We start from the raw sequence: 16616 nt of genomic DNA, 5'->3' as shown, positions 1-16616 counted from the left end.
ACCCCACACTCTTCCTTAGACTGTTATAATGATAGCTTAATTACAATAAAATAAATCTCTAAACCACAATTACCAGTTTGTTGTAGAGACCCAAGTCCTCTGGACTGCCCTTTGTTAGTTAAGCCAGATGACTTCTCAGTCCTGTGCAGAAAGTTGGAAAGTCATCCATTTAAGAAACAAACAAGAACTTGAAATGCAACAATACAGAGTATTTTCCAAATTATAAAATTCTTGTCATGTCTTCAGTATATTCTGGTGACAGCTATGTTGCTTTTAAAAATACTACTTTGCTTCCATATTTTTGATTATGCCAATCATAAGCTGCACTTAATTTAAAAATGTAAGGCAGGAGAATAATATAGGTTCAATTACTGCAATTTGTGTAGAGCAGATTTTCTTTTCCCAAGTTCTGAAGTTCCTTTCACTGCTATTTTAAAATTCTTTGTTAAAATTATGTATCCATATTAGTCTGTACATTATAGCAAGCTTCAGCAAGTTGCTTCTCCCTTTTACTTAGTATGGTATATGCAATCAAAGGATTAGAAAGGGAGCTCAAAGGTCAAAGGTTGTTTACCTCTTTCATTCACAAAGGATCAGCCACGTATATTATTTATCTCACACACACACATACATGTCCCTATATCTTATAACTACCTAAGTTTGTACAGGCTGTACTCCGCCAAATTTTCAGTGTCAGAATCCAAAAACTTCCCAGACAAGTTACTACAATATTTCCCTATGCTTACGTTTGGAAAGCTCTCCCTAGTGTCTAACTAAATTATTCTTGCCACAACTTAAACAAAAGTTTTCTTTTTTAGAGCCATCATGAGATGTAAAAAGGAATGGCATAATCCAACACTTTGTACATATTTGAAGACGTGTATCTATGCTACAACTTCTTTTTTAAAAAAATATAAGAGAATCTTAATTCTTCCAAACTTTTCTCACAGGTCATATTTTCTAGACTTCTTATTACCTTTTTGATCTCCCCTGGTTTCTGCCTCACTATCTTGTATCTTTATTTTACTGCAATGCCCCATACTGAACACAGCAGTCCAGCTGAAGCATTACCGATGTTGAGGCAATTGGAGGGATTAATTCATATAGTTTGCAGGCTATAATCAAACAATACTATTTCTCTTTGACTCTTCCACAACAGCATGCATCATCTGACTTACTTTTATTTATGATTCACTATGTTCTTGCAGATCCTTCTCTTAAGGACTTTTGCTTAACCATACTCCACTGTTCTCCACACTTTGTTTTCGTAGTTGATTGTTCTTAACTACTAAGTGCTGCTTACTGAATTACACCCCTCTTCTCCCTTGACTACTACTCCAGTTTCTCAAGGCTGCTGTGGATATAATCCTGTTTTCCAGTACACTTGTCCCTTCTAACTTTGTTTCCTGCAAATTTAAAAATCGTATTTTCTGTTCCAGGTCTCTCTACTCCTGCCACGAATGAAAATATTGAATGGAACTGAACCTACGCAAAGCATGTGAACAATAAATGGCACAATCACACATAAGATCCCATTATCTCTTCTTTGTTATTAGATCAGAATTAGATATGGATTATTCTTTGTGGCTTCTTATTTCCATCACAGCTAAGCATTCTGTAGATACTCTGCAAGTCACACAATCTTAAATCACTAGGCTGTCTTGTTTTTACTGTGGGAATCCTTGTAATCTGCTCCCTTAGTGTCTGCCTTCTGTTCATTCCCATACTCTAGAACACATCATTGGCAGAAGTATGCATGCTTTATAGATGACTTGCATGTTATATACCATAAAATTGAAAAGTTACTAATAAATATGAAGTATATTAAATACTAAAATGACACCAGTTACCCAGGAATAGGCTTTCTTTGAGAGATTCTACTAGGAGGTTGTGGGGGCAGTGGTGGTGGGGTTGGCTTAGTTTGTGGAGGAGCTGGTTGCTGTTTGGATTGCTGGTTCAAAGCTTCTATAATGCTGGCTGTCTTTGCCACTGGAGGCGGCGGTGCTGGAGAAAGCACATCTATAGAAGAAAGTTAGACAGTGAGATGGAATTAAATTTCTATTTACCATTTTGTTTCTTGGGCTCTCATCCACAGGTTTTCCTGTTACAGGATTTACCCCCATCCAAGAAAAATGCTTTACTATATGTAATCAGTAACTTAAACAGAAAGCAATCCTTCCATTGGAAGGAGGACCTCTTTGGAAAGAGGTTTACCTTTTGTTTCACCTAGTCAAGGTCAGAGAGCTCACAAGTACTTCAATTCATGCAAGCATTAAAGTACAAGCAAAGAAAATTCTTACCGAAGTCAGTCATGTTCTTGAAAATAGTAGATCAGAATATATTTAATAAAGTGCTAATATTGTTTGCTCAATCAAGGCCTTCAGTTTGTGTTTTATGGAAAAGTAACTGAGTAACATCTGAGAAGTTTTATTTAGAGCAATGTCTTTTCTTAAAATCCTGTTATGATGAACATCTAACTAACTTCACATTAGGTTTAGCAATTAATTAAAAGTTCTATTGAATTCTTGAAACCACCACAACAGCAGCTGGCAATGCATTAAAACACCTTTTTGCATTCCTACGGTCTGCAAGAATCAAGCACAATGTGGAGACATAGCCCCAGGCCTACATGTAACACTCATCTTAACAACTAGTGAGAAATGCAGCATCGAATCTATAAAGTGAAGAGCTCTTTCGCTCTATTAATAGATAGCATTTCCTGTTGACCCTGCACTACACCATACAATCCTCACTGGAACATCAAAGAAGACAGTTCATACAAAGTTACTGGATGGGAACGATAGGCCAAAGCTACAGTCACCAAAAGAGGAAGTATGAGTTGTGGAAATGGAAAAATAAGCCAACTATGATTAGATACAGCAGAAGGGAAAACAGGGGAAAGTGGAAACATACTTGTAGATGTTACACGCAATGGCGGCACAGGGGGATGAATAGCTGGTGGATCTGATGAAGACCTCTGCCTGCTTATACTTTCCACTCCTAAAGAATTTGTCTTCCACATTGCATTAGATGAAGAAATTGTCTGAATACCACTGCCAAGAACTGAAGGCTGAACTAAAAAGAGAGGAAAATACTGTATTATTATTATTGCTTACCCTAAGCACAAAGTGTTAATATTCACACCCGTGCTTTTAAAAATGGTGCAGCTAGACCACTATATTCAGCAATAGGAACCACTGCCATCCTGCTGGAATGCCAGAGCAGAAATTAAAGTCTAGTGTAAAAAATTACATAGAAGTTTCTGGGTGAAGTCTTACTAACACTTAAGTAAAATTTGTCTCCAGCCATTACTTTAAAATATGTCAACACTTGAAAAGGCAGAAATTTCTCAACAAGAAGACAGAAGGCAAGTCTGGCTACCTTCTTTAATCCCTCACTGATAGCTGTAATCTTCTCAGGTACTGCAAGAAAAGGCCCTCACTCTCGCACGAGCATTAGCAGACATTGCTGACTCAAAGCGAAACATCAGTTTTGACTTGGAATTGACATAAAACTGTAACTCTGAATTTCACCCAAACAAGAAGCTATAATAACCAGTCATGAAACAGTTACAAAGTATGACTTCTTTGGGGCCTCCTAAATGACTCCATTCTTAGGCTGAACAGCCGCCTCCCCATTTCATAAAAACACACTACGGGTTTTCTTCATAAAGCCAATATTTTGCACATATCATGCCACTTCTCCCTACTCAGCACATGAGTATCATATTAAGAAAAGATGAAACAGAGTAAGGTATGAATAAATATTAGGTTGCAGGGAAAAGCATAAAAAGCTCAGAAGACTTGGAGAACAGCCTAAAGCAGGAGTAATAATACACCATAAGCATAACATCAACAACATCAGCAACCAACAAGAAGCTAAGATCGATGATACTATTGTAGCTTTTAACTAAGAATATAAAATAATAGGCTAATACATTGCTAGAGTAAAGAATATGAGCTAATAATCTAAGCCAGGCAGCATGCTTTCTTGGCGTGAGTTGCACTACACCGGTGCCCAGAAGTCTGGGGTTGGGAATGAAATTAAAATGACACTCTTTGAAAAGCGTCATTTAATCAAGGGCAAACAGTAAGTAAAACAGTATGGTTGGCCGTGATTAAAATAATATCAAAGGGTAAAACAGTCTTTTTAACGATCCAATTGTATTACTAATTTAGAGATAGAATCTAACAGTTAAACAGACTATGCAAGCTCCTTGGGTGAATTTTCCTGTTTGGTGGAGGAAACATTCCTTTCCATCAAGTAAAAAAGCGTCTAGATACTAAGCTTAGACTTCATGCAAAAATGTTAGATGAAAGGAATCCCACCCTGGTTAAGTTTTATATGCTGCTAAACTTCCCTCAGTCTCATGCTACCCTTTTTAAGTAACCCAGTACCATGCTGTTCTATTGTTCTCAGTTTTTCTGCCCCCAAAATAACATATTTTAATATGACTTTTATGCTGCAGCCATTCCTGTGAGACCAATAACTGACTTCTCATATTACACAGATGTTCAATTTGCCATCTCAGACACGACCACTGGTGCATGGCGTCTTGCATTCTGACCTCTGCACAGTGCTCCCAAAGGCAGAAGCCACTCACATATGCCTAGAACATTCCCCGCTCGTATCTCCTCTTACGGATTCTGAATTACAGCATCACAGAAAATCACATGTTTACAGTCATTTTTCTTGAATTGAACTTTACATAAATTTAGCATCCATGAAAGCTGCTGGATTAATAAAGGTATTAAAACAATGAAATACACCGAACATGTACTGTACAAAGAGGACCTATACAGATTTCTCTACGCTTCTTTACTATGATCCAAACAGATTATATATGAAGGTAAGAATGATGTTCACAGCATCAGCTTTAATGGTAGATTTGCAAGCACACAACCTTTCTGAATCAGGATGAGACGTGTACATTTCACATTGTTCTGCTGATAAGGGTATAACCAGTAATTGGCAGTTACATTTTCAGTCAGCCACCAGTTCTCTAAAATCATCCAGTTCTCCACATCATGACACTTATACTTTTATTTCAACAACGATGAAGCATATATTTATTAAGAGAAGACTTTGCAAGGTTAAAAACTCTCATGTTCTGCATACACTCTCCATTCTCCCCAGTCTTAAACAATTTTCCACAGCAGCCAAAAGCTATTGAAATTGTATGTTTAAATTGAACTCTGACAATGACATCTTCAAGAAACAGAAGTATGAAAAGATGGAATATAACAAAAAAAAAAAATTGCTGAACTAAATTGACTGCAGCCCTCCTTTTAATAAATTGTTTAACTCTATTGAGGTTACCTGGGCATCGTTTTCCCAAACACTATTGTGTACTTTCTTGCAGGTATACTGAAAATCAAACTCAGAACAGGTTGTGCAGATTCACTTCAAGTATGTAAAATGAAGTCATCAATAAACTGTTCCGATACTTACCTGTGAAAAATAACTGTAAAAGAAAACCTAAAACCATAATAATAAAAAAAATGTTACGATCCTATTCTTGTAACATACAATGATATTTTCTGGTGTTAGTACCTTTGCCAATATTCCTTGGAGGTAGAGGAGGCGCACTACTTGTAACAGGTACTGCAGGCTGAATGGGAGGTGGACTGCCACTGAGTATTGCTCCATATGTTTCATTCTGTAATATACTTGGCATAAATCCTCTTTGCTTATCCTTAGCAATGTTCGCTGCATCTCTTGCCAAGGATGCTACATTAGGCTGAAGTTGGTTCGATCCAAGTTGATAGAAGCTGACAGGCCTGTCCTCTCTCCGATTGGGACTGGGTTGCTTAAACACAATAACAAAAGTACTCACTCATATCACATTAGTTGTACTCATTTTATTTATTAGTTGATAGAAAGTTATTAGCTTCCAGAGAGAAAAAATGGCTTCTAAAATGCATTTTTGTTGCTTTTAATACATAATCTAAAACCTACATTCCGCCCTCTTCAAAAAAAAGTAACTGTGCACATTAACAGAAAAAAGATTAAATGTGAATTGCATTTCAAAACAATTATCATTTTCTCATTTTCTCCTGTAGTATACTCCTAGAGGATAATACTGTATCCTTATATACACAGGACTATACTCCTACAGATAGTCAATATAGATACTCAGACTGGATCAAGTAAAGTTTCCCTGTATCAAAATACCAGGCAATATTTTCAAGAGTAAATAAACAACTGAAGATCCTAAGCCTCATCTGAAGTTCAGCAGTGCTAGACCCCAAATAGGTGATCATGATCTCAAAAACCAGCCACAATTGCATCTAAGTATTCTACCTGTAGCTCAGCCAACAACAAATCAGGAGCCAAAACTTCTTGTGAACTCTGTTTAGCTCACTAATATCGCTGGACAAGTTCAGGAGATTACTTCAGTTGGCAGCTGGGACGGAACATTGCTCATCCCATGCACATTATCAAATGAGACCTAATTAGTTGACTTTGAGATTTACAGCAAGTCATCTGCTTGCTATGCACACTTAGCATTATTTTTCCTGTTTCAACAGCAAGTATAGTAATTATTGTTATCAAATGATAATTAAAATAGCTGGAGTTATAAATTCATGTGGCTAGTACAGGAATGGGTTGTAACAATCCACAGCTCAGAGAGCATAAATATGCCTTTAGAAATAGTGTTAGATAAACATGTCACTGACGTACTGTCTGTATGAAATTAAAATAACCATTTGTAGTAATAGCATTTAGGCAGAATAAAGATTTACATCAACAGTATCACAAATAAGCAATCGATTTTCCTCTGACTATATTCAATGCTTACTCTGGATTGATCATGTAGTGCCTTTAGACATGTTATAGCACAGCATTATAGTTCAAAGATTTATCAGCGTGATGTATGTGACAGCCAGACGCATTAATCCCTACCTTTACTTTGGCTTAGCAGCCTCACTCCTCACTGGCTGACACTCTCCATTCCCTGACCTCTCCCCTGTCCTGGTTCTGGTATTTGTTTCAGCCCATTTGCTTCTGCTTTCTAAACCAGCAGAAAATTCTTTTTTCTTTTGTTGATTTAGCTTTTCACTGGTTTACCTAACTGAAACAGCTCAATACAGGCACAAATGTGTGCCAGAATGGAGGCGAAAGATGAGGAAGGACCAGCCAGCCAGGGTGTGGAACAGCAGCAGAAACCAGTTGGATTGTCTCAGCCTTCTTTTAGGTTAGACTCTCTCTTATATGAAAAATTCTGGACTAAAAGAACTTCAGTTTCAGACATGGGCTTTTCTGACAAAGATTACAAAACCTATTCAATTGCTTTACGAGAAAGAGAGACAAGCCCAATAGTTTGACATCTGTAAACAGAACTCTGATGTGATCGTAAGCAATAGCAGTATTCACCAGTGCATTCAACGTAGTCACAGACACTGGTCTGTGATTAATAGTCCTTAATCTCCTTTCAAAAGTCCCTGTAGTATAAGCTTATTAATAGTGGGCAGTGAAGTAGCAGTTTCATTAGCCATTTTGCTGAGTAGCAGGTAACTTCCTATACGAGATGGAGCTCAGGGACTAGGCAAAAAGAGAACGCTCAACTACAGAAGACAACTGGCAACAATGAAGTGAAGGAAAAAACAGATCAAAAATATAAATTTAGAGTGTCCCAGAAAGGGATTTGCTAGATATCTAGTTGTAAATTACCCTAAAGGTTTTACAGCTGGAAAAAATGAAATCTCTAAAACATAACAGAAAGTTTCAAGCTGCTTTATCAAAAAGGTCATCATTACTGCTGTTATTATCTGAACGGTGATACAATATATAGCAATACATAAATACTGGGATATAATATGAAAGCTTACCCAGAAGAACTGGATTTAGCAGCTCACAGATTCCAGATTCTTGCACAGATACCAAAATTCTCAAGAAAAATCTTAAGAAAAGTCTCAGAAGGTAGGAATTGTGCTTTGAAAGGGATGGCTTGTGACACGTTTTTTGCTCTTTGTCGCTAACTAGTTCAAGTCAAGCACCAGAGGTAATAGCTATCTTGGACTAAAGAGACAGGACATGGGGAGAAGAATCCCATGCAGACAGGAGCTTGCAAAAACAGTATTTTGCAACATAGGAAACTTACTGATGTCAAAATTAGTCTCCAAAACATTAAGCCAATTCAATGGTCTGGTGACCTAGCATTTTTAAAGACATTCTGTGAAGGCAAAGAAAATGAACCTATGACTGCCAGGTTTTAATATTTCTGAAAACAAAGAAAAATCCAACACACAAGATCTGGTTTTACGTTATTAATTAAGTATTAGCAATTCATGCCCTAGCTGAGATGGGGAACTTTGCAAAAGAAGTATTAAAATGCTAAAACTTGTAGGAAGAAAAACAGACAAATTTCATTATCCAGAGGGGAAAGGGGTTTTTGTTAGCTACTTTCAAGAGAAAAAAAGGTTGTGTTAACATCTGAAGATTAACTAATATAAAGCCTATTGCATATTCCTTGCACTGTATCAAGGAAGCAGAAAAGGCATAAGCAATTCTAACACCGCACACAGAAAAAGAACAAAAACATGTGTTCAATACTTATATGGAATACTTCAAATTATGAAAGTTTCAGAATGTCATTAGTATTTAGGAGCCTATAAGTCATTTCAAATTACTTGGCCCCTAGAAATCCAAGACATTTTTAAGTGTTGTTCTAGTATCAAAACATAGTAGTTTGTTCCCTGTCTGTATGTTTAGGTGCTTAAATACTTTTTGAAGTTGGTCCCTAAATTGGGAAATTAAATTTTGAAAATGCAATGAAGTTCCTACGCTACTGGAATACTTTGTAATACTTGTGATATGACCACCCCTGGAGATATTCAAAAGCCACCTGGACATGGTCCTGGGCAACTGGCTCTAGGTGACCCTGCTTTATCAGGTAGGTTGGACCAGATGACCTCCAGAGGTCCCTTCCAACCCCAACCATTCTGTGATTCTGGACTCAATAGAACCACAACACCACCAGAAATTTCAGGTATGAAAAGGGAGAAAGCCAAAAATATTTTTACATGAAGATTCAGAATTAAGACCCTACCCTGCTATTAATGGATGTAGCTTATTTAATACGTAAGTTTAATTCCACTGAAGACAAGCCAATGCATAAAGTGTTCCAAAATTAAAGACATCGACTGGAGCTGTTTCACAAACATGAAGAGATACTACAAGGTGCATCTCTTTTTAAAGGCAGTTTTCCTAGCTCATGTTAGTTCTGCTTCACAATCAGCAGATCTAAATATTCCTGATGTATTGAAACAAACTATTGACTCCATCAATAAAAAGATATCACATCTGGCTAATCGTAATTTGATCATCACCACACGGTCATATGTTTTATACCTTACATTAAAGAGGAAAAAGAAAACAAACTATGATTTAAGGAACTAAAATTTAAGCTATGACATTTTACTACAGAACTTTATTTCGCAGTGTCTTCATGCCTATAGTAAAAAGTAGTGTTACTGAAATCATTGTGAACATCATGCTTACACATATACGTGTACAGAAAAATAACAACGTATTGATACAAACCTGCAGCTTTTCATCCACATCATCATCACTTTCGTCCAGATCTTCATGGAGTAACCGCCATTCATACTCTACATGAACATGAGAATTAAATCTTCCGGACAGTGCTTGAGTAAGCTAAGGAAAAAAAGATGACTGTTGACACCTATGTTATGTGCAGTACTTATTTTAAAACAACATATTTAAAAACAAACAAAAACCACATATAGAAGGAACCTTGGTTTCTAAGTACAAATATTACTTTTATTTTAAAAACAGATTTCAGTAATCTGGAAAGTTACCACACTGGGGCGAGTTTAAAGAATTACGCTCTGTGACTAAATACAACACAAATAAATCAAAAGCAACTAGGCTTGTCATTAACCATTGTAGGCCCATTCTCCATTTTCTGACAATAAACACCACAGGTTTTTTTGAATCAGACTCACTTATCAAGAAGCCTTGACCCCACTAACACATTTTTCTATTTTACTAAAAGTAGTGATGGTAGCCAACTTCTCTTCATTGAATCACAGAATGGTTTGGGTTGGAATGGACCTTTAAGGATCATCTAGTCCACACCCCCCACCGCTCCCACCCCCCCGCCATAGGCAGCGACATCTTCCACTAGATCAGGTTGCTCTAACTCCCATCCAGCCTGACATCGAGCACTTGCAGTGATGGGGCATCCACAACTTCTCTGGGCAACAAGAAAACGGCCTTCAACCATGGCCTTCACCCATAAAAAGTACTTTAGTGATTAGATTTCAGTGAGATGTCAGACACTTAGAATCACAGAATCATAGAATCATTTAGGTTGGAAAAGACCTTTAAGATCATTGAGTCCAACCGTAAACCTAACACTGCCAAGTCCACTACTAAACCATGTCCCTAAGCGCCACATCTACATGGCTTTTAAATACCTCCAGGGATAGTGACTCAACCACTTCCCTGGGCAGCCTGTTCCAATAACAGGAATAACCCTTTTGGTGAAGAAATTTTTCCTACTATCCAATCTAAACCTCCCCCGGCGCAACTTGAGGCTGTTTCCTCTTGTCCTATCACTTGTTACCTGGGAGAAGAGACTGACACCCACCTCGCTACAACCTCCTTTCAGGTAGTTGTAGAGAGAGATAAGGTCTCCCCTGAGCCTCCTTTTCTCCAAACTAAACAACCCCAGTTGCCTCAGCTGCTCCTCATAGGACTTGTGCTCTAGACCCTTCACCAGCTTCATTGCCCTTCTTTGGACACGCTCCAGCACCTCAATGTCTTTCTTGTAGTGAGGGGCCCAAAACTGAACACAGTATGCGAGGTGCGGCCTCACCAGTGCCGAGTACGGGGGACGATCACTTCCCTAGTCCTGCTGGCCACACTATTTCTGATACAAGCCAGGACTCTATTGGCCTTCTTGGCCACCTGGGCACACGGCTGGCTCATATTCAGCCGGCTGTCGACCAACACCCCCAGGTCCTTTTCCGCCAGGCCGCTTTCCTGCTGCCCAAGCCTGTAGCGTTGCATGGGGTTGTTGTGACCCAAGGGCAGGACTCGGCACTTGGCCTTGTTGAACCTCATACAGTTGGCCTGGGCCCATCGATCCAGCCTGTCCAGATCCCTCTGTAGAGCCTTCCTACCCTCAAGCAGGTCAACACTCCTGCCCAACTTGGTGTTGTCTGCAAACTTACTGAGGGGATCTTACTTGTGGATCTGGGACTAATAGCTCAAACAGAACCATCCCCTGGCCCCAAGAAGTTTAGCATTTCCAAAGCATCTAAAAAGAAATATAATTTTCTTCTTAAAAGCATATAACTTGATACAAGCATATAACTATTTCTAAGCATACAACTATTCCGTCTGGAATATATTTGTTGAATACTCGACTGTAAACTGTTAAATATTCAGACATGATTCTGCTTATAAATGCACAAACACACAGAAAGATGCAACACTTACCAACTCTTCACAGTGAGTATGTTTTAAACGTTTAGCTATATCAAGTGGCGTCTCTCCTGATTCATTAGCTATATTACAGAAAGAAAAGAAAGTTATGATGACAGGCATCACTATTAACTAGTCCATTACTAAAGACAAACCTGCAGGTACATAGTGAAGTACTAGACCAACACACTCTAAAATTCATCTCTTTCCTTCATATGCAGGTCCAACTCATACCAACCCTCTGAACGTGACAAACAGTAGCAACTCAACATGCCATATATATGGAATGATAGCCATCAAATGGCAGTATATAACTAGGCAACAAGATATCAGTTAAAAAATCTTGGTACTTACTTATCTAAATTTGTTTAAAAAACAAGTGTAATGTATAAGTCAATTTTAAACTTGAAATAAACAGTGAACATTGATTTTTTTTATGATGAAGATTATATTCAGAAGAATATATGATAAACTGAGGAGAAAATGCACTTCTTCCACCTTCACTGTTTCTTATCTGAAGCAGTGACAAATATGAAATTGAAGTAGACATTACCCTTTTACCTATTTCAATAGAAGCTTTCCCTCTCAGCAGCAGTTTGAGGCACTCAACGTTGTCCGTCAGACAGCAGTAATGCAGGGCTGTGCTACCTTTACATGTTTGCTTATCTAGATTGCCACTATTAGAGTAAAAGAAGAAAGCTGATTAAACTTAGTTTCCTACCCTGTATTAATAAACCTCACTCATAAGATTTTCAAAGAATAAAATTACATTTGCAAATACTAGAATTAGTTTTAGTATTTGCATTCATTTAGTATTTGTATTACTTGACATAAAAGAAGTATCAATAATATTTTAACAGTTTTCCATACACTTACCTGTTCTGCACTAAAAAGTCAACTATATGAAGGGATGTTCGATCAACTGACCTAACAGCAAGGTGAAGTGCTGTTTCGTCTTGCTCCTAAGAATAAAACAAAAGAACACATTCGTTTCTTCTGATCTACAGAGAAGCAGAAATTTTATTAAGACATAAATTAGATCAATTAAAACATTTAATTTCAAAACATTCAGACATGCTACCATTAAATCATCTCTTGTGAAGATTTTTATTGCTTCCCTTTTGTTCCTTTAAAGTAAACAAACAAATGGGTTGAAAACGAATAGATTATTGAATGATTTAATGTTTAATTTTTTAAAATACATTTAAAAGATGATAGTATTTGGAAACAATTTTAGATTAAACTATTTGATATCTTCTTTTGTTTTTGTCAAATTACATCATTAAAAGGACAAGTGTTCAGAACAGTGTTTCAAATCTTATTTTCAAATAAGAAAAAATAGTCCTTTTTAATTAATGAAAGCATATTGCACTTATAACAATTTGTCTAATAAAATTTACAACACTTACATGGCCATTGGCCAGTGGAATTTTTTCTGTGAGATCCACACCGTCAGCATATACTTGGACTAATCCAAGAATGTCTCTTGATTTGACTGCTTCACAAAGAGCATGCAATTTAGCTGCATTGTCAGCATGCTTTTTCCTTGCATATTTTCTCTCAATATACTTGGCAGTAATATAATCTTTTCTTGCATTCCTGAAATCGAATATAATTTACTTCTATAACTTTTAGCAGAAGATACACATTAGAATTTCCATAAATATATGCAAGTCATTTGAAATAAAATCTGGGAAAGACTATTTCTCATTCATTATGATAATTTTTGGTTTTAAATATGCATATAAGACACGCAGTCTCGTATTTCCAGTATGAAATGTAGCTACAGAAGATGAATCAAATATCCAATATGAAGACAGACCATGAATTTTCCCCTCTGAACTCTGGTGTGAAGTTGAGATCAAGATTACCCAGCTCAATGTACAGAAGATACATCAAAGCTTCATAATGCTGGTTTGCTAACAGCAGCCTTGCAGGTTTATGTTTACCTGACTTGTACTCCTACACATGCTGGAAAGGGATGGAAGGCATGGGATACAAATATCTGTCTTATACCTCTGCACAGACTATCCAAGCCTTGGATCTGTATTCACAGCAGCGAGTATGTTCTGTAAAGCAACTCTTCACCACAACTGTAACAGGGAGGATGTAGTGGAGTTCTTAGTTTTGCCTCTAAACTGAGGTGAAAACTTAGTACACTTGAATCAGCACATGAATTATCACTTTTGCTGTTGATACCCAACTAACAAATGACTACTCCTCTTCCCATCACAGCAAGACAGGAGCTTGCATGCCTCCCAAAGGCATAACTTCTTACCAGCTCTTGGGATGTACACAACATTGCACAGAAGACATTTAACAAAGCCATACTTTATGATCTAGATGATATATAATGGGCAAAAACAAAAAAACCCAAATAATAATAAATTGAATCAATGGATAGCTCTTGTTCCTAAAGCATATGACAGTATTCCTTCATAGTTTTTAAAAAGTGTCTGTCTTCAGGTTCTCATTTCATTAAAAAAGCCCCAAATTTGATATGTAGATGTATCAAACTAAATGATTTTTCTAAAATATCAATTTTTAGAAGTCTTCTTATGCTATTGATCTAGTATTTAGTAAAATTATTAGTAATTTTAATTATTAATATTAATATTCTGTATTATTATTATTATTGATAGTGGTAGTCAAAAATTATTTAAACTGCACGGTTTAACATTGGTTCTGTCAGAATGGTGGAAGTCCAGATAATGTAAAATCAGCTTCATCCAAAGCCAATTCTTCTGGGTTTGTTTCTGCATTGTTTACCACCTCTTTTACGATGGAGTAGTATCCAGCCAAGCAGGCAGCTGTCCTTGCTGTGTCTCTGCCATCACTGTTCAGTGTTTTCGAGGAATTCAATTAAACGTTCTTTCTTTATTCCACATAGTTACAGACTTAAGTCCTAGGTGTAGTTTCTAAACACTAGGTGTTCAGTATCTTTCAGGTAAAATGTGCACCTTATTCCAATTTCTATTTTGTGTTTAAATAGTACAAAATTAATAGCTTTGGTTTTAATCCCTACCTTTGCGTGTCTTTAAAATTCCCAACAAGTCATGTTTAATTTGTTTCTGTCCTACAAATCATGATTCAGAGAGTTGGTAAGATAATCCTTATTATTAGGGAAGGTACAATCAGATAAAAGTTAAAAAAACCAGGCATGCAAAGCATCAGAAAAAAGGTTTACTCCTTGGCTATAAGGCCATATATAAGACATTATACATCTTCCATGGCCTGCTGGTGCAAACCATAATGCACAACCCATTAGCAATATTAAATTAAATGCCTGCCTTTTTCAGAAGTAGTGGCTCTCTACTTACATATCGCTGCTTGGATTAGGTTTGACCATCTCATCAACTGGCAGGCAGAATTCCATAATCTCATTAAACCCAGCATTCCCAATATTCTTTGCAAGCTGTTAAAAAAAAAAAAATCCACAGCTCACTTAATAAACGTGTTCAGTTATCGGCCATGAACATAGTAGTGGGAAGACAAGGGAAAATGGGAGTTGGGACTTTTTGTTTCTGATTCCTAGTTCTGCTACTATGTCAGTGATCATGAACAGATCAGGTACCTTTTTGGTGTCAGTTTTCAGTTGGGATTTAATACACAAACAAGTAACTGCAGAATAATCCATCAAGACACCAGTTCATACAATAAATGCAAAATACTTTGTGCTGGGTAAGAACACTCATATGAACTGTCACAGAGCAGATGATATGTGGTAACTTCTTTGTGTAGCAAAGCTGAATACATTTTCTTCCTTTGAGGATTAAAGTTCTCTTCTAAAATAATGCTAAATAATTAATGGGATAAGTATTTGTGAAGTCCTTCAATTTTTCATCTGAGAGGCACATTTATATGTCAAACAGCTGTGTTCTTTTAAAAAGCAACCAAGGGTAAAAAGACTTGGAAACACAAAAAATATGAAGCCTCTACTAATCTGAATTCGAAGATCAGGCAAAGTTTACAGTAAAACACTATGTTCCAGGAGGTTCCCTTAAACTTGAAGAATTAAGCTTTCTTAAATTATGTTTATCCACAGGCAACTGTCAGGATTGGAACAACATACCGTTAAAGTGACAAAAATATACTTGTGTTGGAAGTATTTTATAATACTATTTTTAAGTTAATAAAACCAATTTGATTACCAGAAGTTCAGATGTTCCCAGCACATCTAACGTAAGTGACTGCATTCTGGAATAGTGAACACCAAGTTCTCTGTGGATTCCTGAGCATTCAATGCAAGTTAGAATTCCCAAATTTGTTGAAAGCCAGGTAGGATCTGAAACAGAAAGCACTCACAGAATTAAAATTTATTCAGGTAATTATTTCATTCTAGAAAATGTAGTATACAGAAATGAAATTCTGTAAAATAAGATTCCTGTACATGAATTATTAGTTTTTTTAATTTATGTCTTTACATTTACTGTATTGGGAAACACAAACCAGGATTTTTTTAAGTGATGAAAGAAGTGAAGATGCAAATTTTTTTCTTTTTTTTTCTTTTCTTTTTTTTTTTTTTTTTTTTTTTGGTAAAGGACATTGCTCTCCAAGGGAGCTGCTCAAACAGTCCAGTTTGTCATTCTCCACACAGCTTTCAGGAACTGCGTTTTTCTACCACCAATATAATGGTGTCACATTCTCAATTGGGGGTATAGGTGCAGTACAAACTGAAAAAAACAGTGCCTTCAGGGGTTTTTTTTGTATTTCAAGTATAGACTTTAGACTAACTGAAGCAGCAGTGATTCTGAAGTATACACACAGCACCACACTACAATGGATTCTCACTCAACTATTACAAAGATACTAAGGCTCATCCCTCTCCTTTCGTTACCCTTGCTTGTCTTTTCTCATGGTATTTTGCATTTTTGCTATAACATTCCATCATGTTCCAGACAAATAATTAATATCTGAAGATTTAGACATCTTAGAAATTCATTTATTTGATAAAGGTTTGGTAGTAGCTATTTAGAATCTTCTCCTTTAAAGACAGCAGGACTGACTCTTCCCATAGTTTTATACAGTATCTATTGCTGGAAGTTACTATTGATTTATAAAGTGCATACAGCTTCAGATCTGATGTTTTCAGCTACAGTTTCAGATCAAAAAACCCTAAGTCCTGCAGTGCCTCTGCAACATAAAGAACATAGAAAACA

General features: G+C 36.7%; 1 protein-coding gene across 4 annotated transcripts in view; it reads right to left on the bottom strand.

Moving 5' to 3' along the window:
* The window catches only part of ASAP2 (ArfGAP with SH3 domain, ankyrin repeat and PH domain 2), a 93751-nt gene that overhangs the window by 9397 nt on the left and 67738 nt on the right, over nt 1-16616 (bottom strand). The window contains exons 15-25 of one of the 4 annotated variants that reach the window (XM_050894347.1): nt 15609-15742; nt 14778-14872; nt 12867-13056; nt 12334-12419; nt 12019-12134; nt 11473-11540; nt 9547-9660; nt 5554-5809; nt 2914-3075; nt 1851-2019; nt 74-141 (exon numbers count right to left, since the gene is read on the bottom strand). In XM_050894347.1, coding sequence (XP_050750304.1) covers nt 74-141; nt 1851-2019; nt 2914-3075; nt 5554-5809; nt 9547-9660; nt 11473-11540; nt 12019-12134; nt 12334-12419; nt 12867-13056; nt 14778-14872; nt 15609-15742 — 1458 coding nt within the window. Of the gene's footprint in view, nt 1-67; nt 142-1850; nt 2020-2913; nt 3076-5553; nt 5810-9546; nt 9661-11472; nt 11541-12018; nt 12135-12333; nt 12420-12866; nt 13057-14777; nt 14873-15608; nt 15743-16616 lie in introns of all 4 variants that reach the window. The other 3 variants (XM_050894348.1, XM_050894350.1, XM_050894349.1) reach the window with 3 other exon arrangements.

This window comes from Gymnogyps californianus, chromosome 3 (genome assembly GCF_018139145.2).
Source record: "Gymnogyps californianus isolate 813 chromosome 3, ASM1813914v2, whole genome shotgun sequence".
Classification (NCBI taxonomy): domain Eukaryota; kingdom Metazoa; phylum Chordata; class Aves; order Accipitriformes; family Cathartidae; genus Gymnogyps; species Gymnogyps californianus.
Note: the sequence above shows the minus strand (reverse complement) of the source record. Positions and strands in the feature narration are given on the sequence as shown.